Raw genomic sequence first — 26,697 nt, forward strand, 5'->3', positions numbered from 1 at the left:
AATTGAGATAGCAGTAAGATTAAAAAAAACTTTCAGACATCCTGTTAATTTTACTATGTTAAATTTAATTATTAATGTATATCTCATTAATCTTATTAACGTATATCTTATTAATGTATATCTTGACTTCTTCCATCTTGCTATAAGTCCTCCTCCACGGCTGTATCTACAGACCATGATGAATGGATGAAAACTATACAAACGGTGGAATGTAGACGGTAATATCAAAATTTCACAAAAAATTACAGCTCACCATGTGAGATGATCTGTATACAGATGATGACTGTATCTAGAGCAAGTGTATTGCTTCACACAAACTGCAGCATAAGAATAATGAATGATAAGAAAGTTATCACAAGGAGTAAATCAAAGAGGAAAGAACATATTTTCATCTCATAAAAAACAGGCCAGTGATAGCAAGAAAACTAGAGTTCAAAGAAGTCATCAAAGGAAATCTTTTACTATCAAATTACGTATGAGGAGGTGAGTTACAGAGTTTGTTTCAACTATCCAAATTCCTAGGTTTTTTCGACAATTGAACATTAAAACAGTGTCATCTCATTTGCACTTCTCCACAATTTACTACTTATACACGCCAACCCCAAATAACTGTTTCTGCTCTTTGATTACCTCTTGCTAGTGTGTGTCTTCTTTAGATCCCTGAGAAGTGACTCTCATCCTGAGTCCTGTCTTGGGTTACATTTCATAGATAATTGTAAAAGCCAGCAATGAAAATGCATTTTGAAACAAATAATCTCGCAATCAGAAACCACAATTACATTAGTCACAATAATAAAATATATACTGACCTAAGGATGGGTAGTTTACTAGCAGGCAGTCCTGAGGTAGGGCTAGAACGACAGCTACCACTCCTAGGTGATCCCAAGCCCTCCTCATGAAGATCAGATCTCGGTCCACCCAGGCGATCAAGGGAACTGTGACGTCTCGGAGGCACTGGTGTTGCCAGAACTGCGCCAAAGCTGTGTCTGTTGCTACTTATTCGCCGTTGAGCTGGACCCACAGTTGACACTGTTTGTCTTTCAAAGGTAGGGGAGGAATTTACCAGTAAATGCATATCTTGAGGAGAAGGTCTCAGAGCTGCATAATTGTCCAGGTTAAAGCTCCTTCTTGAAATCTGCTTGACTGTTTCTCCATTTTTTTCAGTGCTTATATCTCTCCTGTCATTCTTAGCAACTGCAGTTTCTGGTTCCCTCCTCACTACAGGACTGAAATTTCCACCTAGTTCATCTAAAAATTCTTCTTTCACTGGTGTCTTTCCAGTTGCATTAAAAGGAATTTGATCAATCGTGTTGCACATGGTCTGCTGCCTTCCACCTAAATCCTCCAGCTGATTGTCTGATAAGATTTTACTCTTTATGACTCCTTTACTGACTGCATTACCATAGTCTCCTGGGTTCTCTGGACTCCCTGATGCTTCCCTCAGGTGTAAGTAATTCATTGCTTTCTGTTCACTGCTGCCTTTATGAATGGTGTTATTACTGACCATTTTGTTCTTAGACCCTTGTTTGTCTAAGGCACTGATGTAATTAATTTGTGAGCAATCATTATTTCTTGCCTGTCTGGCACTTCTTGCTTCTACTTTCCCAGTAATAATATTATTATGTACTGCTTTCTCTCCATCACCTTTTTCTGTTGAACATCCAGAAATTATGACAGTCTCATTACTCTCTCCTGCTGTATTTTTCTTAGTTTGATCAGTCACATTACGTAGTTTTGTCTCATCAAACTGTACCTTGGATTCATTTATCACTAATGACAGGCCCTCTTCCACATAGTTCTCATGTTTGTTGTCAACAACATTTGCAACTGCTTTGCCACAAATATTCACTCTAGAAAACAGCTTTTTATTTGTGTCCAGCTTTCCAGCAGGCATCATTTCTTTTTCAGAGCTGTCTCTTGTTTCCTGTGCAGACACTTTAATGTTGCTTCCAGCATTCTGTGTTTCATCATTTTCCTTCTGCACAGTTATGTTAGAGGATGGAATTGATGAACCCACAAATTTATCCTTATCTTTAGCCACAGTTTTTGATGATGTTCTATGAGCCTGAATCACAGATTTTGGAGACTGATAAGTTGGAATTCCTTCAAATGTTGCACTTCTCCTACCAGTAAAATGTTCTCGGTCCCTGGAATTTCCTAAATGCATTTCAATCGCACTGTTTCTTTTCAGTGTGTATTGTGTGCCTCTACCACCTGCAGCAGTCTTCCCACCTGAAAACTGCCCACTACGCCTTCGTACCACTGATGCCTTACCATCTTCCTCACCCTGCCTACCAGAGGGCTGCACATTTTCTGTTCTCACTGGGATGGCAGCAACACTATTCCTGTGTGCAGTGTCTCTGTTACCTCTACCTCTGTTAGACCTCATGATCACCGGACTGCCTAATAAAGAGGAACTTGCACGTCCTGGCTTCCCCATGGGAACCTTGGAAGCCCCGGATCTATCTTTATTGACAGTATTATGTATCACTCCTCTAGCTATACCTGTTGGTTTCACATTCTGCAGCAGTGGATTTTGTTGATAGTTAGCTCCACCTGCAGCACCCTCACATGCAACTACTCTACCATTATCACTTTGTCCTGTATCTAAAAGATCAATGTCACTCGTCCCTTGCAAAGGTGCACTGTTGTCTGTCTGGCCTCTGCTCTTTGGACTCGATGATCCAGCCCAACTTCTCCTGTTCTGGTGTCGACCCTGCTGGCTGTGCCCTCTGCGGGGACTGGGTATGTGTGTTGTTTGTTTTCCAGAGAGATGTATACCAGCATCAATTACAAAATCCTGTCCCTGAAGAACTCGACTGCTGCCAGTACTGCCACTTTAGTCAACAAGCATGGAAAAAAAGAAAGAAAACATAAAACATACTTCAGACATATATACACACAAAAAGACATTTTGCAAACAATCATTTGATTGAATAATATCTCAGCGTAAAAAAGAAAAGAAAAGAAGGAAAAGAAATAGAAACAAAAATGGGAAAATACAGATTCCATTTGTCCTGAGAGCAACTTTACTTGTAGCTAATGACATTCAATAGCTGGGAAGTTGCAACCAACCATGGCAATGTAATAGTTATGTATACTATAAACAGTCTTGAGAAACAACTAGGCAGAAATGTGTAGCAAATGACCACAGCTAAAGAGGAAGGAAGAAAGAAAAGGGAAGTGGGTCGTCATCATCATCAAGTCCCACCCGTTTCCGGGGTGCTGGTGATGAGCCTATTCAAACTTTTTGAGCACTTCCTAAAGGAACTTATCCCAAAGGAGACTACCTTTGACATCATCCTTCTTGACTATGCCAAACCATCTTCTCTTTGGCTGTCTCACATATCTTTTCCCATTTACAGTCATTTCAAAGAATTTCTTGACGATCTGTTCTCTTCACCCATTTCACATGGTCAGGCCATCTTACACTAGACTGGCAGAGTTTTTTCCAGCACACTGCATTTCCAGCTGCACCCATTCTGTTTCTTTCATTCCTTACCTTACTCTTTTTTGTTTGCCTCAGCACAGATCTAGTAGACACCATGTCAGTAGCTTGGATCTGGTTAACCACTGCCTCTGTCAGAGCACAGGTCACAATGAGAGTATAGAAGGTACTGGAGATGGTTAGTTTTGCCTTGTGTGGTATCTGATTGTCCCAAAGGAAGCATTTTACTTGATTGTAAAACTGGGCAGCTTTCTGTGCACAGTTTAGAACTTCACTTCAAGGTAAGTTTGTAGATTCTATCACACTGCTCAAATACAGGAAATGTCACAGATTATGAAGCGGTCTTCCATTTATTTGTAAATCAGACTGTCCTTGTCTACTTACCTTTACAAGTCTTTGATCACTGACTCTGAGATCAAACTCCTCAAAGTAATTGTACCATATATTTAGTTTTTCTTGGACTGCATTAGTTTCTCCCCATATAATAATGTCACCAGTGAACACAACTCATTTCATTTCAGGTCCATACGAGGTGCTATCCAAACTTTTTGGGACTGGTGCTGCCATTTGTTGAAAACCTTACCTTTGGACTAATGGTCACCATCATCCTCGAAGTAGTTCCCATCTGCACATACAGACCAGTCCCAGTGCTTCTGCCATTGGTCAAACATTACCTGGAAGTCGTGTTCTTTGAGGGTGTTTCTCACTGCCAGTGATGCTTCTTGAATCCTCTCTAGACTGTCGAACCAATGGCTTTTTAACTTGATTTTGTTTTGGGAATAGCGTGAAGTCGCAAGGTGCCAAATCTGGGGAGTACGGTGGGTGGGGTAAAACTACCATGTTGTTTTTTACCAAAAAGGTCCTGATGAGCAAGACATGTGATGGGGCAAGTTGTCGTCATGCAACAGCCAGTTCCCTCGACACCTAAGTTCGGGTCGTCGGCACCGCATGTTTTCACAGAGCTGTCGCAAAATGTCACAGTAGTACGGAAGTTCACAGTTTGGTTGGGTGGGACGAAATCTTTGTGCACAATTCCCTTGGTATCAAAGAAAACAATAGTCGTGCTCTTCACCTGTCTTGCTTTTTTGGTTCTTGGAGAGCCCGGGCTCTTCTATTGGGACGAATGTTGCTTTGTCTCTAGGTCACAACCGTAAATCCAGCTCTCGTCGCAGGTCATAATCCATGACAAGAAGGTTGGATCATCATATGCGGTCTGACAAAGGTCCGTGCACACTTCAACACGCTGTGCCTTCTGATTGACAGTCAAGATCCTTGGCCAAATTTTGCGGTGACGCAATTCATCAGTCAACATTCGTTGACATGTCCCATAGCCAATACTCACTTCATCTGCAAGGTCTTCAACGGTTCAATGTCGATCAGCATGAACCTATTGTTGAAGTTTGGCAACAATGTCTGGTGATGTGCGGCTAACAGGCCTTCCAGTGTGAGCATCATCTTCGACATCTGTGCGGCCAGCCCTGAACCGAGCATGCCACTCAAACACACACGTACGGCTTATGCTCTGTCCCCCAAACACTTGTTGCATCATTCCGAGGGTCTCTGTAGCACTTTTCCCGGGATTTGCACAGAATCTGATACACATGCAGTGTTCTGTTCGCGGATCCATCGTAAAATCACTACACACCAAACACAGAGTATTACGGAAATCACTGTGGGCATGCAACACATCCTCCCAGCTAAATGCCACTCTGCACACTGACTCATCGGATATGCAGCTCTCGCCACCTAGCGGTGCAAATATCTACTACTTCTACTTTCCAGATGGCGGCAATAGTCCTGAAAATTTTGGATTCCACCTCATTTGTCTCCTTTTTCCTTTCCATGATATCATTCTTCACAATGATGAGAAGAAGTGATACAAGGTACTCCTCTGGTGGACTCTATATTTAGTCTCATACCATTCTCCATTTCCTACTCTGCATCTTCTGCACAGCATCTTCACTTTCTCAATCAGTATCTTGGGTACATTTATTCTCTCTAGACATTCCCAGACTTTGGAATCTGGTACACTGTCATAGGCTTTTCTATGTCTAGGAAGACAAGCTGATGTTTTTATCTTTCTCCAAGTGTTTTCTTGTTGCGAAGATCAGGTGAATTGAACTCCTGTTTTTCAGAAACCCACATGTTTCTTCCTCCAGGTACGTTCAATTATCCTTTGCAGTCTATTTCCTATGACTTCCCCCAAAAGTTTTTAATCCACACAAAACAATGTTGTACATCTGTTATTTTGAGGTAGTTTTCTACTAATGTTTTTGAATGACGGTATAATTACATGTTTGGCCCAATCAGCAGTGATTTCGTTCTTTCTACAGATTTCATTTAACACACTGTACAGCCAATGGATTCCATATGTTCCTGTTGCCTTGATTATATCTGCATTTAATTCATCAACTCCATTAGATTTTCCTTTGCTCATGCTTTTCAGAGGAGTTCGACTTCCAACCTGCATAGTAGTGCTGTTTCTTTTTTGCTTCTGTTCTAATCACAATGCCCACTCTGCATTTCATTATCATTCAGTTGTTGTTCATGCCTCAATTCATTCAAGAGTTCGTTGAAGAATTCCTCCATTATTGTTTGAATATCTGTCATGTTTCTGACTAGGCTCTCATCTTTGCCCTCAACTACCTTATGTGGCATAACATTCCCGATTCGGAAAATGAGGATCGCTGTCCAGTGAGGCAGTAAGAGTTAGTACGCTCTGTATGCTAACGATGTTGACATGTGTTATGTATGTGTGCTTACAAATAAGCAGTGTGGAAAACGTACCTCTGTGCTGTGTCACGATTCTGCTATCATGCTGCCGCTACCCTATTTCCCACAGTGGTGACCCTGAATACCTGCATCGCACCACAGAAAATCTGCCACACCAGTTACACCATCAAGAATGCTGCTGTTACAAATGGTACAACCCAGCCGTTTCTTCGGTAATGTTGACAACATCTCTCAACAAGTGCTCGTGAATTCTATGAACATCCCATGTGCAAAATCATTAAATATCTGCCAAGGCTTGGACAATACTACAGTGCCAAAATGACATAGCGACAATGCCTTCATTGTCTGCCACATCTTCAGAGCAACTTCACATCGCTGCTGCTGCCAAGCAGCAAACTGTGCTCTGACAAGTGTTGAATTTACCAAATACTTTAAAATAAATACTCCATATTTGATAGTGGATCTATTCCTGGTATATCAGACAAAAGTGTAGCAGAGAGTCATAATAAACAATGGCTGCCCGCCTTCATAACAAACATTAATCTAAGTGCCTTCAACTTTTGCACAGGAAACATAGTGTGTTCCAGCACTAGTGATTATGAACATTATGACATTCACATTAAGAGCCTGAAGCATATGGACACCCACAGTGCCATTATGACTGAACAATAATGATTGCACCATACCACTCCGTCATTCTATTTTGTCATCCATCTGCCAATGGACCACAGGATCAAGGTTTACATCACCTTTCAGTATTTGTGCTTTCCAATTTTCCAAATCTTGTTCTGACTGTTGTGACTATACGTGAGTTCCGTGAGACAGACTATGATGTCTCTCATTTCCCAGCTGCACAAGGCATCACAACCGACTCGCTTCCAGTCCAGCTCCATGCTTCACATTTGCATCACCCAGCACCAATACCAACTATTGACTCCAAGAAAGCATTTTTCATGACCTAACCTTGGCAAGGTCGGATACCGCTTCTTCCCGGTTTGAGTGATGTCACACCCACATCAGTCACACCGCAAATGACTGCACATCTGCACAAACTCCATGAGACACAGACAGTGCCATTGGATAACAAATGGACCATGCCTTCCTTCCATACAGTGCCAGGACCTTACATGCACTCTCACATGCATTGTTCACTGTCTCATAATTCTGACATTGGAAAAGTTGTATGCATTGCATCGTTCCAGAACTTCACTCACATGTACGGCTATTCTTCCAACAGCCACCCAAGTTCTATGCACATTAGACACCCATGCCGCAACATGACGCACCTCATACAGGCTGCCCTACATCAAGCCGTATTTCCTGTCCATCTTGCGCACCGATGCTCCTGCACCACCCAAGTCTCCCACATTGCTCCATGCTCTCCTCGTGATAGTGCCTTACAATTAAACCATTGACAACCATCATACTGTTCACCACCATCCAAAACTACCATTATTCCACACGGACTGTCCCATGATGTGGTTTGCCCTAAGCGAGTGTTTGATGTCAGACAGTGGCATCATTGGGGATGATGAGAAGTTTGTCCCCTCTTAATCACCTCAGAGACAGTGCGGATCTTATTAGCAACTTGCTTTTGGATGTTCCACACTCTCACAAATATGAAACTGCTAAGACACTGCTGCTCCGATGACTAATACAAATGCCTGAGCAGCAACTATATGTCATCGTCAAAGAGACTACTTTGGGCAACAGCACGCCTTCTTCCCTCTGGTGCCACCTGTGAGTTCTAATTGACCCAGAGCTCCTGCCTGATCACACACTATGAACACATTGGCTCCTAAAACTGCCAGTGAATATCCAAACAGCAATACTAGTGCATGAAGAGGCACCACAAGAGCTTAAACTTCAACCTGCTGACAGAATGCACGCACTATCACAACATCGCATTCTAGTCAAAAACCAACAGTGTCACGCTGCACCTGATCTCAATATGTCTGCACTGAAGCTGAGTTTGCACAATCCTGGCCGAGCTGCCCCAACATTCCATGCAGCCGCAAACTGCCCAACAATGGCCAGACCGACCCAAACTGGGCTACGCTCCCCACCTCTACCACTCCAAGCACCAGTGGACAACAGACACCTACAGTGACAGCTGAGGTTGTCACCCCCCCCCCCCCCCCCCCCTAGTCGGCCACTGCCCCAACTGTGTATAAATAAAAGCCGCCCCAACCAAGTGCATCACCTGCTTCCATGCCCAGCACACAACAATGCTACTTCTAGTTTCGAACCAGATTTGGGCAGGATGCATTGCACTGCAGACTACCCTGCATCTACCCTAACTAGTACTGTGACCTGACATAGGTGCAGCAGGCCACTCTTCAATAACAAGACACCTCTGCACACCACAACGAAACAGCAACAATGCAGCATTTCAACGGGCAGATGGCCAAGACTATTTGTCCATGACAGGTGCCTGCACATATATTTCCTTGTTGATACCATGGCTGATGTGAGCACTCTACAGCCTGATCTTGCACCTGCTACACTGTTGCCATCGATGCTGCAAATGCGCCCAGCCAATTGCAGTTCCAGGAAAGGCACACATCACACTTGAGCTTGGCATGGATACGCAAATACCTTGGACATTCCTAGTGGCAGAGACAGCTAAACCGGTCCTTGTAGTCAACTTCCTCTGGCACTACCAACTACTGCAAGATTTAAATCTGATGGGATGGCTAGCAGTCAATCTGTGGTGTGGTCAGCAATATACTACCTGCTGTCACTGCAACACCCTCGGTCACAATGCCACCACTTGCCACACCACTCAACCTGAAGCTACAAAAAGAAGAACTTTTCAATCAACTACACTTACAGGAAGCCGAGTACTCATGATTACATCATGACAATGAGGTCACAAGCCTCACCAATGAATAACTACAGAGACGAACCATGGACGCCACCGCATCACTACACACAGCATGGGGTGCTCTATGGCGGCATAATATCTCTGACTCGGTAAATGATCATCACTATCCCATGAGGCAGTGGGAGTTACTGTTATGCTCTGTACACTCGTAAAGCTTACAAATGTTATGTATGTGTGTTCGCTAATAAATAGTATCTCTATGCCGTGGCACTATTCTGCTACCACACTGCCGGTATCCTATTTCCCACAACTTCATGGATTCTTGGCCTTAGCTTATTACTTTGTCAAGGAGTTTCTTATTATCATTGCAGTTTACTGTGAGTTTGTCTGTAAATTCCTCCCAGCATTTGTTTTTCTCCTCAGCTAATACACATTTTACAATTAGTTTTCATTGCCTGTATTCTTGGGTCAGTATTTTCATGTGCTTTTCGTTCTTCAGAGTCGTCTGCTTTATGTTTCTTTTTGTCCAACAGTTTCTTTGGTTTCTTGGATGTACTTTATCTTTTATCCTTTTGTTTCATTGTGGTGTTTCTCGTTCTCTAACTCTGGTGCTTGTATTCCCGCAGTTCTTTGTTGTTTCTCCAACACAGGCATCCCAAAACTCTTTCCACATTGTTCTTCATCACTTTGTATTGCACTGGTAGGTAACTTATCCCTTATTACTTGTAAAAAGGAACTCCACTTTTTCACCTTTCTAGCTCCTAGTTCTTCATCTTTTGTTTTCTTTGCAACCTAACCTTTGTAAACACAGTGCTTGAGAAGATTGCCGCTGTTAACCTATGATAGTCATTCAAGTCTTCGCTATGTATAGTCTTCACATCTGTTAACCATTCTACTTCTTCCATAATTTTTTACGATGAAACCAATTAGAGATTTCCATCTTTTAAACCAACTTATTTTGATATTTTGTGGCTGCCTCTATTTTTCATCCCTATGTTCTTGATAGTCAATGAGTTTTTTCTACAGAAAGAGAGTAGTTATTCTCCCATGTATTTCTGCTTGCATATCCAAATAGGCCAATGACAGTCTTATTGTTTGTTCTTTCCTTCCCAACTTGTGCATTTAGATCTCCCATGACTATTATTACTGTATGGTTAAATGATGATGGAGTCTTCTTGGGTAAAATATTCCAGAGGTAAAATAGTCCCCCATTCGGATCTCCGGGCAGAGACTACTCAAGAGGACGTCATTATCAGGAGAAAGAATACTGGCGTTCTATGGATTGGAGCGTGGAATGTCAGGACCATTAATCAGGCAGGTAGGTTAGAAAATTTAAAAAGGGAAATGGATAGGTTAAAGTTAGATACAGTGAGAATTAGTGAAGTTCGGTAGCAGGAGGAACAAGACTTTTGGTCAGGTGAATACACGGTTATAAATACAAAACCAAATAGGTGTAATGCAGGAGTAGGTTTAATGACGAATAGGAAAATGGGAGTGCAGGTAAGCTACTACAAACAGTATAGTCAACGCATTATTGTGGCCAAGATAGACAAGAAGCCCATGCCCACTACAGTAGTACGAGTTCATATGCAAACTAGCTCTGCAGATGATGAAGAAATTGATGAAATGTATGATGAGATAAAAGAAATTATTCAGGCAGTGAGGGAGACGAAAATTCAATAGTCATGGGTGACTGGAATTCGAGAGTAGGAAAAGGGAGAGAAGGGAAAATAGTAGGTGAATATGGACTGGGGGTAAGAAATGAAAGAGGAAGCCATCTGGTAGAATTTTGCTCAGAGCGTAACTTCATCGTAGCTAACACTTGGTTCAAGAACCATAAAAGACGGTTGTATACATGGAAGAATCCTGGAGGTACTAGAAGGTATCAGATAGATTATATAATGGTAAGACAGAGATTTAGGAACCAGGTATTAAATTGTAAGACATTTTCCAGGGGCAGATGTGGACTCTGACCACAGTCTATTGGTTATGAACTGCAGATTAAAACTGAAAAAACTGCAAAAAGGTGGGAATTTAAGGAGATGGGACCTGGATAAACTGACTAAACCAGAGGTTGTACACAGTTTCAGGGGGAGTATAAGGGAACAATTGACAGGAATGGGGGAAAGAAATACAGAAGAAGAAGAATGGGTAGCTCTGAGGGATGAAGTAGTGAAGCAGAAGAGTATCAAGTAGGTAAAAAGGTGAGGGCTAGTAGAAATCCTTGGGTAACAGAAGAAACATTGAATTTAATTGATGAAAGGAGAAAATATAAAAATGCAGTAAATGAAGCAGGTAAAAAGGAATACAAACATCTCAAAAATGAGATCGACAGGAAGTGCAAAATGGCTAAGCAGGGATGACTACAAGGACAAATGTAAGGATGTAGAGGCTTATCTCACTAGGGGTAAGATAGATACTGCCTACAGGAAAATTAAAGAAACCTTTGGATAAAAGAGAGCTACTTGTATGAATATTAAGAGCTCAGATGGAAACACAGTTCTAAGCAAAGAAGGGAAAGCAGAAAGGTGGAAGGAGTATATAGAGGGTCTATACAACGGTGATGTACTTGAGGACAATATTATGGAAATGGAAGAGGATGTAGATGAAGATGAAATGGGAGATATGATACTGCGTGAAGAGTTTGACAGAACAGGGAGCGAAAAGCTATTTACAATTTGTACAGAAACCAGATGGCAGTTATGAGTCGAGCGGCACGAAAGGGAAGCAGTGGTTGGGAAGGGAGTGAGAGAGGGTTGTAGCCTCTCCTCGATGTTATTCAATCTGTATATTGAGCAAGCAGTAAAGGAAACAAAAGAAAAATTCAGAGTAGGTATTAAAATCCATGGAGAAGAAATAAAATCTTTGAGGTTCGCCGATTACATTGTAATTCTGTCAGACAGCAAAGGACTTGGAAGAGCGGTTGAACAGAATGGACAGTGTCCTGAAAGGCGGATATAAGATGAACAACAACAAAAGCAAAACGAGGATAACGGAATGTAGTCGAATTAAGTCGGGTGATGCTGAGGGAATTAGATTAGGAAATGAGACACTTGAAGTAGTAAAGGAGTTTTGCTATTTGGGGAGCAAAATAACTGATGATGGTCGAAGTAGAGAGGATATAAAATGTAGACTGGCAATGGCAAGGAAAGCGTTTCTGAAGAAGAGAAATTTGCTAACATCGAGTATAGATTTAATTGTCAGGAAGTTGTTTCTGAAAGTATTTGTATGGAGTGTAGCCATGTATGGAAGTCAAACATGGACGATAAGTAGTTTGGACAAGAAGAGAATAGAAGCTTTTGAAATGTGGTGCTACCGAAGAATGCTGAAGATTAGATGGGTAGATCACATAACTAATGAGGAGGTATTGAATAGAATTGGGGAGAAGAGGAGTTTGTGGCACAACTTGACAAGAAGAAGGGACCGGTTGGTAGGACACGTTCTGAGGCATCAAGGGATCACAAATTTATCATTGGAGGGCAGCGTGGAGGGTAAAAAATCGCAGAGGGAGACCAAGAGGTGAATACACTAAGCAGATTCAGAAGGATGTAGGTTGCAGTAAGTATTGGGGGATGAAGAAGCTTGCACAGGATAGAGTAGCATGGAGAGCTGCATCAAACTAGTCTCAGGATTGAAGACCACAACAACAACAACAACAACAACAACAACAACAACAACAACATGACTATTACATTTTCATCAACATGGTCCTCCAGCTGTTCCTGAAATATTCTTTTTTCTTTGACAGGGCAGCCTGGCTGGCATGCTTAGGCTTGTACTATAGTTATTATTTTGTTGTGTGTCACTGGAATCAGTTTTATCATTTTTTCATTAATATACATGACACCTGACTGTTCTCTGCTGAGAATAAAGTCTACCCAATGTTTAGCTTCATTTCTAATGCCACACCAGCAGAGGATGAAATTATGTCATAAAAGCTACTTTCCTGTTGTTCTCCACTTTGTTCCAGTGAGGCCCAGCACACCTAGTTTCCTTCTTTCCATTATATCAATCAATTCTTCGCATTTCCAGGTCAGTGTAATAGTATCTACAGTTCCATCTCTTAAGTTTTATACATAACAAATGAAAAGCAACAGTTTGCTTTTGTCCTACAGTTGTTCGTGATTTTGTTTGTTTAGTCCCTCATTTAATGCTCTTTCCTTGGTTCTGACTGTCATCAGGATGAGATCCATCACTAATTTAGAGCCCTTGAAAGAATTGTGATAAATCCAGTTACCTTTCAACATTCTAAAGCCTCTTTTTACATTTAAAGTAATTTAATTACACTTTTGCCCAAGTGATACTCCTTGGAGCTAACAAGTGAGAGACACTTTTGCCCAAGCGATACTCCTTGGAGCTAACAAGTGAGAGCTGAGTGCCAGTGCGCCTTGAGATAATGGTCAGCTGTGGCCGAAAGACACTACCACTTCCACATGCCCCATACTACAAATTAAAGCCTACAGCAGAGGGATAAATTGGTTCAGATCTACTTCCAATTATTCAGAAAAATTGCTAACATTCCCACTTTCTTCCCATGAGTACAGCAGTGTGTGTTTGGGTGTCTGTGTGTGTGTACTTGTGCTAGAAAAAGAGCTATTGCTCAAAAGCTAGTGTGAATGCAGTTTTCTGTTGTGTGTTTCTGTGTTCCACACGTTGATCTGCTATAGGTGATAGGTTGCCTTTCCCTATTAATGTTTTTGCTACACACAATGAAGACCTCACTTTCCACATGGACATATGCATACTTTTCTAAACATATTAAGTTATTAACACACTAATTTTATGGCTGACTCTTAAATAGTCATATCAAGATGTTAACAGGTGCAATCAAATGCAGATTTTTCAATTGATTGTGGTTTCATCTGGGAAAGTAAAACAAATCAAAAGCTGAGATGATTATGTTGCTTCACACTGCCAAGTACAAGGGTAAGCTAGTACAACAAGAGAACACAATTTTATTGAAATCATCTATCAATATAGTCACCCCATTTTTTGATGCACTTGACCCACTATTGCACAAGTTTTCCAATACCCCCCCCCCCCCCCCAACCACAAAAAAAAAAAAAATGTGGCACAGCAACCCAAGTACTCACTGCTCTCTGACTGGGGCTGAATGGAAGGCCTCTTAAGCACCATTAAGTAGATTAATCTGCATATTTTTTGCCACATAAACAGTCACTCATCTGTTATTCAGATTCAAAGCACAGAATTGCTCAATACTGGCGTAATTTGTGGCTTTAGCTGGATGCCCCACTCTTTCCTCATCCTTCATGCTTGTTAGACCACTTTTGAAATGTTCAATCACTGACAAACACTTCACTGTGATAAAAAATTGTCCCTGTGTTGTGCTGAAATTCTCCTGTGAATTGCCACCCCCGATACACCTTCAGACAACAAAGAAATGGATTACAGAACACTATTCTTCTATAGTGCAAACAGAGAGTGGTGTGGCCATCTTTACATCGCGACAAGGCAAAGTGGACATTGTGATAACTTTGAAACATACCACAGATTAAGGTAATGATGTCATCTACTGACTGGTGAGCATACAAAGCAATAGAGCCAACCTAAAGACAATCAGAGCGAAACTGCAGATACTTGTTGGCTTACCCTCATACACTGCATCAGGAGGATGGCACAGCAATACAAATTGGAATGATAATCAGGTGGAATGTGGTTAGGGTGTCTGTCTGTGTGTGTGTGTGTGTGTGTGTGTGTGTGTGTGTGTGTGTCCCGCTCCAAAGAGTCATGAGGTGCACTTTATGTGGTATTTTGGTAGATATTTGCAGTTTAATTTTTAAAGCAGAATTTTATATGCTCTTTCAATAGCATTATCCCATTGCTTCAATTGCCACTGGCATATTGGTCATTCTTCATGTTTTACTGTCCCTGTTAATGTTGTTGTTGTTGTTGTTGTTGTTGTTGTCTTCAGTCCAAAGACTGGTTTGATGCAGCTCTCCATGCTACTCTATCCTGTGCAAGCCTCTTCATCTCTGACTAGCTACTGCAACCTACATCCCTCTGAATCTGCTTACTGTATTCATCTCTTGGTCTCCCTCTACGATTTTAACACTTCCCTCCAACACTAAATTGGTGTTCCCGTGATGCCTATGAACGTGTCCTACCAATCAATCCCTTCTTCCAGTCAAGTTGTGCCACAAATTCCTCTTCTCCCCAATTCTATTCGGTACCTCCTCAATAATTAAACAATCTATCCATCTAATATTCAGCATTCTCCTGTAATATCTCATTTCAAAAGTGTCTATTCTCTTCATGTCTAAACTGTTTATCATCCATGTTCCAATTCCATACATGGCTACACTCCATACAAATACTTCCAGGAAAGCCTTCCTGACACTTAAATCTATACTCAATGTTAACAAAATTTATTTCTCTTTTTCAGGAACGCTTTCCTTGCCATTGCCAGTTTACATTTTACATTCTCTCTACTTCGGCCATCATTAGTTATTTTGCTGCCAGATAGCAAAACTCATCTACTACTTTAAGTGTATCATTTCCTAACGTAATTCCCTCAGCACACCACCTGATTTAATTTGACTACATTCCATTATCTTCATTTTGCTTTTGTTGATGTTCATCTTATATCCTCCTTTCAAGACAGTGTCTTCCTCCAAGGCCTTTGCTGTCTCTGAGAGAATTGCAATGTCACTGTCAAACCTCAAGGTTTTTATTTCTTCTCCCGGGATTTTAATTCCTACTCCAAATATTTCTTTTGTTTCCTTTACTGCTTGCTCAATATACACATTGAATAACATGGGGGATAGGCTACAGCCCTGTCTCACTCCCTTCTCAACCACTGCTTCCCTTTCGTGCCCCTCAACCCTTATAATTGCCATCTGGTTTCTGTACAAATTGCAAATAGCCTTTCACTGCCTGAATTTCATCCCTGTCACCTTCAGAATTTGAAAGAGAGTTTTCCAGTCAACATTGTCAGAAGCTTTCTCTAAATCTACAAATGCATATTCCCTGAGGTCGGCTTCTACCAGTTTTTCCATTTGCCTGCAAAGAATTCGTGTTACTATTTTGCAACCATGACTTATTAAAATGACAGTTTCATAATTTTCACATCTGTCAGCACCTGATTTCTTTGTAATTGGAATTATTATATTCTCCTTGAAGTCTGAGGGTATTTCACCTGTCTCATTCATCTTGCACACCAGATGGAAGAGAGTTGTCAGGGCTGGCTCTCCCAAGGCGATCAGTAGCTCTAACCGAATGTTGTCTTCTCCCAGGGTCTTGTTGTAACTTAAGTCTCTCAATGCTCCGTTGAATTCTTCACGCAGTATCATATCTCTCATCTCATCTTCATCTATGTCCTCTTCCATTTGCATAATATTGCCCTCAAGTACATCACCCTTGTATAGACCCTCTATATACTATTTCTATCTTTCTGCTTTCCCTTCTTTGCTTAGGACTGGTTTTCCATCTGAGCTCCTGAGATTCATACAGGTGGTTCTCTTTTCTCCAAAGGTCTCTTTAATTTTCCTGTAGACGGCATCTGTCTTACCCCTGGTCATATATGCTTCTACATACATACATTTGTCCTCTGGCCATTCCCACTAAGCCATTTTGCACTTCTTGTCAATCTCATTTTTGAGATGTCTGTATTCCTTTTAACCTTCTTCATTTACTGCTTTTTTATATTTTCTCCTTTCATCAATTAAATTCAATATCTCTTGTGTTATCCAGGGATTTGTATTAGCCCTCATCTTTTTACCTACTTGATCCTCTGCTGTCTTCACTATTTCATCTCTCGAAGCTACCCATTCTTCTTCTAATGTATTCCTTTCCCTTGTTCTTCTCAACTGTTCCCTAATGGTCCCTCTGAAAGTCTCTACAACCTCTGGTTCTTTCAGTTAATCCAGGTCCCATCTCCTTCAATTTCTATCTTTTTGCAGTTTCTTCAGTTTTAATCTGCAGTTCATAACCAATGAATTATAGTCGGAGTCTACATCTGCCCCTGGAAATGTCTTGCAATTTAAAACCTGGTTCCCTGTCAATTTGAAACCTTCCAGTGTCTCCAGGTCTCTTCCACATATACAACCATATTTCATGATTTAAACCAAGTGTTAGCGATGATTAAGTTATGCTCTGTGCAAAATTCTGTCACACAGCTTCCTCTTTCATTCCTTAAACCCAGTCCATATTCACCTACTACTATTCCTTTTCTTCCTTTTCCTACCACCAAATTCCAGCCCCCATGACAACTAAATTTTCATCTCCCTTAACTATCTGAGTAATTTCTTTTATCTCATCACACATTTCTTCAATCTCTTCATCATCTGCAGAGCTACTTGGTATTTAAACTTGTACTACTGTGGTAGGTGTGGGCTTTGTGTCTGTCTTGGCTATAATAATGCTTTCAGTATGCTGTTTATAGTAACTTATACACATTCCAATTTTTTATTCATTATTAAACCTACTCCTGCATTATGCTTGTCTGATTTTGTATGTGTAGCTCTGTATTCACCTGACCAGAAGTCCTGTTTTTCCTGCCAACTTCACTAATTCCCACTATATCAAACTTTAACATATCCATTCAAGCTTTTTAAATTTTCTAACCTACCTGCTTTATTAAGGGATCCAATACGCAATACACCAGTTTTTTTTTCTCCTGATAACGACGTCCTCCAGCTTAGTCAAATGGTTCAAATAGCTCTGAGCACTAAGGGACTTAACATCTGAGGTCATCAGTCCCCTAGAACTTAGAACTACTCAAACCTAACTAACCTAAGGACATCACACACATCCATGCCCAAGGCAGGATTCAAACTTGCGACCGCAGCAGTCGTGCGGTTCCGGACTGAAGCGCATGGAACTGCTCGGCCACAATGGCCGGCTCCGATTAGTCCCTGCCCGTAGATCTGAATGGGGAACTATTATATCTCCAGAATATTTTACACAGGAGGACGCCATCGTCATTTCACTATACAGACATGCTGCATGCCCTCGGGTAAAATTATGGCTGTTGTTTCCCCGTGCTTTCAGCCATTCACAGTACCAGCACAGCGATGCTGTTTTGGTTGAAGTTACAAGGAAATTCAGTCAATCATCCAGACTGTTGCCCGTGCAACTACTGAAAAGGTTGCTGCCCCTCTTCAGGAACCACATGTTTGTCTGGCCTCGCAACAGGTACCCCTCCATTGTGGTTGCAACTACGGTACAGCTATCTGTATAGCTGAGGTCACGCTAGCCTCTCCAGCAACAGCATGGTCCTTGGTTCCAATCCTGTTAATGCATATCGATAAAACAATTGATAACACACATCAATAAAACAAACACAAGCATAGCACTAGACTTATTTGAGACCACTCTATAGAAGGGGCACATAAAATTCCATTTTAAAATAAAAATAATTTTGTTTGTAATGGGAAACAAAGGCTTGCTTTCAATCAGTACTATGCATCTCATGAAAGACTTGATGAGTAGTATTTGTTTGGGCTGATTCCAGCTACACATTGCAAAAATCAGATTGCAAAATGTTCATATGTGTGTGAATTCCTATGGGACAATACTGCTGAGGTCATCAGTCCCTAGACTTACACATTACTTAAACTAACTTAACCCTAACGACAACACTCACACCTATGCCTGAGAGAGGACTTGGAGCTCCAGCGGGAGGATCAGATTGCAAATATATGATGAGACATCAGAGAAAATGCATCTGGCTCTTAGGAGGAACAACCCGGCATAAGAGCGAGATGTACACTCGCACCCATATCCATACACTCACATTCATATGAGAGAGAGAGAGAGAGAGAGAGAGAGAGAGAGAGAGAGAGAGAGAGAGAGAGAGAGAGAGAGAGAGAAACTGGTAACTAAATATTTCACAACAGGGAACTAATTTATACATGATATTTTGATAAATGTATAAAGTTAACCTCTCTACACATTCTTCAGCTGACTGCTGCAACATCAGAAATGACTGTCAACTTGTGAAGCAAGAACAATGAGGCTGTTTCTCAGACAAGAAAAAAAAAATGTATGTGGCTAGGGACTCCTGTTGGGTAAACTGATCGCCAGGTGCCACTCTTCTTAGTTGACACCATTTGGCAACTTGTATGTTGACTGAATTATTAAACAGCTTGCTTGTGACAACATTTTCAAATCTATACAAATGCAGTTTAATTTTGTGGAAGGCTTTAAGACACATCTGAAATGAATTTCTATAGTGAGATAAAACTGTTAAATCATTTGTTCTTTTTCTTTTCAATAATACAAACAATTTAATTACCACTGCCTCTGACAACAAACCCATCTTCATTACTGGATTCTCATATTTTCATTAAAATAACTTTGTGATAAACTTTCCAATGTTTCAAATGGTTGTTTACGTTTTCTTTTATTTAAACTACAGTTGTTTTTGAACAATTGTCCTTTTCCAAATGCCACACGTGTGTAATAATACATAACTATTAATAGTGGAGAAGTGTATCTTTGTTTAATAGTAATATTACTTAAAAATAACAAAATAGTGGCATGATCTACATATCTGGTATGATACACATATAGTGTCTGTTGATAGGCTTTAAGTGTCCGCCCCTGGTAGCTGAGTGGTCAGCGCGACAGATTGTCAATCCTAAGGGCCCGGGTTCGATTCCTGGCTGGGTCAGAGATTTTCTCTGCTCAGGGACTGGGTGTTGTGTTGTCTTAATCATCATCATTTCATCCCCATCGACACGCAAGTCGCCAAAGTGATGTCAAATCAAAAGACTTGCACCTGGCGAACAGTCTACTCAACGGGAGGCCCTCGTCACACTTTTTTTTTTATAGGCTTTAAGTTTAACCTCTTTATGGTTGCTGACATGTGATCTTCGTAAAGTTTCCAATATACACTGAAGCACCAAAGAAACTGGTATAGGCATGCGTATTCAAATACAGAGACATGTAAACAGACAGAATATGGCCTACGGTCGGCAATGCCTGTATAAGACAACAAGTATCTGGCGCAGTTGTTACATCAGTTACTGCTGCTATAATGGCAGGTTATCAAGATTTAAGTGAGTTTGAATGTGGTGTTATAGTCTGATGGGACACAGCATCTCTGAGGAACCGATGAAGTGAGGATTTTCCATATGACAATTTCACAAGTGTACCGTGAATATCAGAAATCCGGTAAAACATCATATCTCTGGCATCATTGCAGCCAGAAAAAGATCCTGCAATAACAGGACCAATGATGACGGAAGAGAATCATTCAACGTGACATAAGTGCAACCCTTCCACAAACTGCTGCAGATTTCAACGCTGGGCCATCAACATGCATTAGCGTGCGAACCATTCAATGAAACATCATTGATAGGGCTTTCACAGCTGAAGTTGCACTCGAATACCCTTGATGACTACACAACACAAAGCTTTACACCTCGCCTGGGCCCAACAACACCGATATTGGACTGTTGATGACCGGAAACATATTGCCTGGTCAGACGAGTCTCATTTCAAATTGTATCCAGCAGATGGACATGTACAGGTATGGAGACAACTTCATGAATCCTTGGACTCTGCATGTCAGCAGGGACTGTTCAAGCTGTTGGAGGCTCTGTAAAGGTGTCGGGTGTGTGCAGTTAAAGTGATATGGGATCCCCGATACATCTAGATATGACTGTTAGGTGACACGTATATAAGAACGCTGTCTGATTACCTGTATCCATTGCTGTTCATAGTGTATTCCGATGGACTTTGGCAATTCCAGCAGGACAATGAAACACCCCACATGTCCGTAATTGCTGCAGAGTGCCTCCAGGAATACTCTTCTGAGTTTAAACACTTCTGCTGACCGACAAACTCCCCACACATGAACAACATTATTGACCATATATGGGATGATTTGCAACGTGCTGTTTAAAAGAGATCTCCACCCCTCATACTCTTACGGATTTATGGATAGTCCTGCAGGATTCATGGTGTCAATTCCTTCCAGCACTACTTCAGACATTACTTGAGTCCATGCCACATTGTGTTGTGGCACTTCCATGTGCTCACAGAGGTCCCAAACGATATTAGGCAGTTTTTTTGGCTCTTCAGTGTACGTCTCATTGCTAATTGTGATCTGTCCTATTGTAGGTGCTATGTTTTAATAATAGGGAAGTATGACAGTTTTTCTTATAGCTCACTAGCCCTAGTGTTTGAGAGCATGCAAGCCACCTCTTAAAAAATTGTGACATGTCATCAATTTAAGTATATTCCTACATGTGCCTGGCCCTTGAAAATGAAAAACTGTGAAAAACTCATTGTGCATTAAAATGAAAGGAATTTAATATCATGGCGGTCTTTAATTGCGCAGGATACCCCTCTCATATATTCTACATAGTTTAGTTTCATGCAACAGTAAGTGGTAATGCACCTAACAATCAATCATTTGTTTTATTACTGAACAGTAATAATATTGTGCAAAACCAATCAGCGAAAAAAACTAAAGATCTATAGAATCATTGCATGGGAGACCCCACGAGAAAGGTTGAAGCACATAATTTGAAACATTTTCTGTTTCCATTCACACTGACACTTTTTCTTCACAAGGTGTACTACATCCTAAATACAGGGTGTCCAGTGAAAAAATCCCTGATTTCAAAGTTAAATATCTCGAAAACTAAGACTGATAGATGGGTGCAACAAATGGTACATTTATTGTGAAAGCTGTAAGAATTTTGTACAGAAGTTATACAGAAGTTTCAAAATAGTTAAAAAAGCTGCTAACAGATGACACTGCAATCGAAACATGGATTGCCTATAAATGGTGCACACAGCTGAGTGATCTGTTCTACTGTTGAAAAATGGAAGGATGTTAGCATACTGAAGGAGTATGTTAAAATCAAGTATTACACTGAACAGTCTGTTTCTCTGGTACTAGAGTACTACAGGTTGGAACACAGTCCTACAGCAACACAACTTAATGTTCCAAAAGCACCTGTTGAGAAAACCATTCACAAGCTCTTCACCAAATTCCAATGGACAGGCAGCATGGCTAATGATCTAGTGGGGAATGTTGGCCTTAGCAAACTGTAGTTATTCCCGAAAATTTCTCCATCATTTCTGGAATTATTCAGCAAAATCCAAGGAAATTCATCAAAAGAACTGAATCAGAGACTGGTTTGAAGCATTCCAGCATGAAGAAAAACCTAAGACAAAGTCTACATGCTCCCGTTCAAAACCCGGAGCCAACAGGCTATACCTGTAAGAGCCATGGTGAAAGGGGGCTGGCTGCCTTTGTGACCCAGATTCTCGCAATTACTGATGATGAAGCATACTTCCAACTGAACAGAGTCATGAATAAACAAAACTGGTGATTCTGAGGTTTTGAAAATCCCCATGTGTGTGTAGCAAAACCACTGTAATCCCCAAAGTTATTGTTTGGGCTGAGGTATGCATCGAAGGCACTATTAGCCCTTTTTTCATTCGAGAAACGAAATGCTCACTAGTGAACATTACATTGCAATTTTGGAACACCTTGTCACCAAACAGCTAACATTGGAAGATCAGTCACGCACCAAGTGGTTCATGCAAGATAGAGCCAGACACATCGCACCAAAAAGGTATTTCGCTTTCTTGATGAGTACTTTAGGGATAGAGCCACAGCACTGGATTATTGCAAATTTTCTGGTGCAGGGATGGGCTGACCTCTGTACTTGCCCATTCTAACTCCTTGTGACTATTTGTGGGGTACACTGAAAGACACTGCCTACCGGAACCATCCCACTGTGCTGGGCAAGCTTGAATCGGCAATCGGTGTGGCATCTGAATCCATTTTCTTTGAGCCACTGCAGGATGTGATAGCAAATTTCACGGTTCATTTGTGTCACCTCTGTACTGCAAGTGGTGGACATTTCAAAAAGACTGTGATGTGAATGTAAAGATCGCTTGCAGGGGACGCGTTTAATTATGTGTGCCGATACTGTACGAGCTGCACAGCATACAGTGCCATCTGATAGTAGCTTTTTGAAGTACTTTGAAACTTCTGTATAAAATTCTTACAGCTTTCACAGTAAACATACATTTTGTTGCATGCAATCAATCTTTCGAGATATTTAAGTTTGAAATCAGGGACTGTTGGTGATTGATGAAAGTTGTAGAGTGAAGATTCTATTTTTGTTGTTGTTGTTTATGATTGTGGTGATTAAGAGGAAATGTGGAACAGTTTGGGGTAGGGTGGGGTGGGGGGAATAAAGAATGAAAATTCAGTGCTAGCATACAACCTCTTCCTCTCACAATGCACCACTAGGACCATCATGTTTAATATTGTCATCTGAATGGCAGATAACTACCTAGAGTATCACTTTAAACAATGGAACAACGGAAAATCTATGATAGAATAACAACAATATGAAATGGATATATTTCTACTTACCACATCTATGAGGCATTGAATGGCAGTCTGTCACACTGAATGATGAGGATTATTAGATATTAGAAGCTATCAGATGGAGTCCTTCTTCAGTTGTAGAAACGACAGTCACATTTGTATGTGCACCACTCGTATGCCCATGGCCACTGTCATGTCTAGGCACTACGGCCTGACTGTCGTGAGCAGCAATCTCAGCTGGGATGGGTAGTGAGGTTACATGGGCATGGGGCAGTATCTGGAGGGATAGCAGGGTAGGGGTGGGGGAAATGAAGGAAAAGGACTATGGTGTGCTGGGCATAGTAGATGTGTGCGAGGCTAGAGTGGGAGCAGACAGAGGATAACAGGGGATAAAGGCTTGTTGGGACAGGTACTAGCGAAGGCTGAACTCAGGGGAGGGAGGGATATGTTGTAGTGAGAGTTCCCACAAGAGTAATTCAGAAAAGCTGGTGTGGGTGAGAAGAATCCAGATGGCACACAATCTGAAGCAGTTGCTGATGTCAAGCACACTTTGCTGAATGGCACGCTCGGCAACTGGATGGTCCAGACGTCCCTTGGCCACAATTTGGCAGTGGTCATTCAGCAGTCAGACAGCTTGTTAGTGGTCATGCCCATCCCATATCCCTACACACCCCCTCTCCCTGACTGAAACCTTTACCTCCACGAACTAGAGTAGCATGCACAATGCCACCATGAAAATCTGACCAATTTGTTCAACTCACACTCTTGCCTTAGACTACTGTTACCCCGCCTTTGCTAAGAGAGTCTCCATCAAACCTCCACTCCTACAAACCCTGCCTTTTAGTTCTACTACATCTGCCACATTTTCAGAAACTCCTTTCCACCACCCTACAAAACAAAGAGTGTAAACAGACCTGCAACACAGTTACAAACCTGTTCTGCATAAGCATCAGTCCCACAGATGTATCGGTCCTTTCCAACAGTCTGAGGTTTTGTCCCACTCCCAAATTCAATCATGATGGGCTTATTAAAGACCTTACCATTTTCTTCCGGCCCTTACAGTGAAAACACTTTTTCACCACCCTAATAATCAAGTGTGAACCAAAACCAATACTGAACCCTACCTTACTCAATTTACTCCTCCATTTAACTGTGATACACCGCATTTTCCCTCTAAATCATCTCCTGATAACTTTCCAGAACTACCTAACCCCAAACCTTGTGCCATCATTGTCCCCCAACCAAACCTCTCAATATAGGAAACCAATGTTACAAATGCAGAAGGAGCTGTAATCCACCAAAAAACTGATCCTGACCTTATAATTCTACCTGCTGACTGTCCACTCACAAGCCTTGCTCAAGTGACCTCATTCCAGGAATCAAGCATTATCTCCAGCACCCCCTTAAATCCCACCTCCCTCCTTACTCCCACCATTCGCCGCACTCCTACCGTCTACATCATTCCTAAAACACACAAACTTCATAACCCAGGTCAAATCATTGTGGCTTGATACTCTAACCTCACAGAGAGAACCTCTGCTCCTGTGAACCAATACCTACAGTCTATTACCCAGAACGTACCCTCCTTTATAAAAGAAACTAGCCATTTCCTCAATCAATGCTCCATAGTTCCTGTCCTTTTACTACATGGCACTTTGCATGTCGTCCTCAACACCATCTTCCTCAACACTGACATCCCCAGTGCACACGGCCTTGCAGCCGCTGAACACTACCTTTGCCAACACCAAACCGACTCCAAAGCTACAAGATCCTTCCTGGTCACCATCACCAACTACATCTTCACACACAATTACATTTCCTCTGAAAGCATCACTTACAATTAAATAGACAATACAGCCATGTGCACATGCTTGGCACCATCTTGTGCCAACCCATTCATGGGCCTCCTTGAGGAACCCTTCCTAGTTGCTCAGAATCACAAACCCTTCACCTGTTCCAGGTTTACTGATATTTCATCCTCAGGATTTGGACCAAAGTTGAGGACACTCAATTTACATTGATCCAGAACCCCAACACTCACTTCACCTGGTCCTCCTCAGCTCATCAAGACCCGCTTTTTGATGTCAGCCTCCACTTCCAGAATGGCTCCATCAGTACCTCTGTCCTTATCAGACCTACTAATTACCAACAATAACCTCGTTTTCAACAGTAGCCACCCATTCTATACCAAGATATTCCTTGGATACAGCCTAGCCATCTGTAGTCACTGTATCTCGCCCCACAGTGGTATCCCCAGGTGCACTACAGCAACCTCCCTCACCCCTCACCCTTCACCCCTAATGCACTATCCCTCAACCTCCCCTCCCCACACTTTACTGTACCCTCACTATCCACTGCAGCAGAAACTGTTGCTCACTCTAGTCAGGCCTTAGTGCTAAGAGAAGGACAGTGGTTTTGTGTGTGTGTGTGTGTGTGTGTGTGTGTGTGTGTGTGTGTGTGTGCGCGCATGCGTGTGTGTGTGTGTGTGTGTGTGTGTGTACACATCTGAAGAAGAATTTTAACAACGTAGGAAAAGACAGATTGCTACTTACCGCAAAGAAGACGCATCAAGTTGCAGACAGGCACAATTAAAAGACACTCGCCTAAAGCTTTCGACCACAGCCTCCATCAGCAAAACACACACACACACACACACACACACACACACACACACACACAAAAGCAAGCACACACAGATGATGGAGTTGGCTGTAGTGTGTGTGTGAGGTATGCTTCCTTTTGTGTGGGTTGTGTGTCTTTTACTGATGAAGGCTGTGACCAAAAGCTTTATGTCCTCCACAGATGGCACAGATGGGGATGAAACGTTGGGTCTTCAAGTGAAATCCATTCGATCACAGCATAATAGCCTGGAACATTTTACTAACTGTGAGCTTTATGTGAGTGTCTTTTAATTGTGCATGTCTCCAACATGACTTGTCTTCTTTATGCTAAGTAGCAATCTGTCTTTTTTGATATCCCTACCTGGAATTTCCAAATTTTATCTGATAGCTTATAATATCTAGCAGTCTTCTTTCAATGTAGCAGTCCACTGCTTAATGCCTCCTCTGTGTGGTGAGTAACAATCTGTTCATTTCATATAGCTGTTGCAGTGCCACATTCCTTCACTAAATTAGAAACAGTGAAGAGATTTTAGGTGTTAGCTAGGGCTTTCACATATAGTCTTAAACTGGAAACTTCACCACACCTCTTTTTCTTCTCAGACAATTAATGCTGATGAAAATTTCTTCCAAAACAGGGATTCAACTGTTTTTGTTTTTCTTTTTTTATTCAATACCACCACATTAGCCCACGACAGAGCTTATAGAAGCTGTAATGTAAAATCTTACCTAAAAGTCCAAGTATTAC

At 41.5% G+C, this 26,697-nt stretch overlaps 1 protein-coding gene across 4 annotated transcripts in view; it reads right to left on the reverse strand.

Moving 5' to 3' along the window:
- The window catches only part of LOC124619453 (serine/threonine-protein phosphatase PP2A 65 kDa regulatory subunit-like), a 282,427-nt gene that overhangs the window by 13,829 nt on the left and 241,901 nt on the right, over window positions 1-26,697 (reverse strand). For 3 of the 4 annotated variants that reach the window (XM_047145845.1, XM_047145846.1, XM_047145847.1), the window contains exon 18: window positions 810-2,837. The exons of the other annotated variant lie outside the window; for it this stretch is intronic. In XM_047145845.1, coding sequence (XP_047001801.1) covers window positions 810-2,837 — 2,028 coding nt within the window. The remainder of the gene's footprint in view (window positions 1-809; window positions 2,838-26,697) is intronic. 4 annotated transcript variants of the gene reach the window in all.

The sequence above is a fragment of the Schistocerca americana genome, chromosome 6 (assembly GCF_021461395.2).
Source record: "Schistocerca americana isolate TAMUIC-IGC-003095 chromosome 6, iqSchAmer2.1, whole genome shotgun sequence".
Classification (NCBI taxonomy): Eukaryota; Metazoa; Arthropoda; class Insecta; order Orthoptera; family Acrididae; genus Schistocerca; species Schistocerca americana.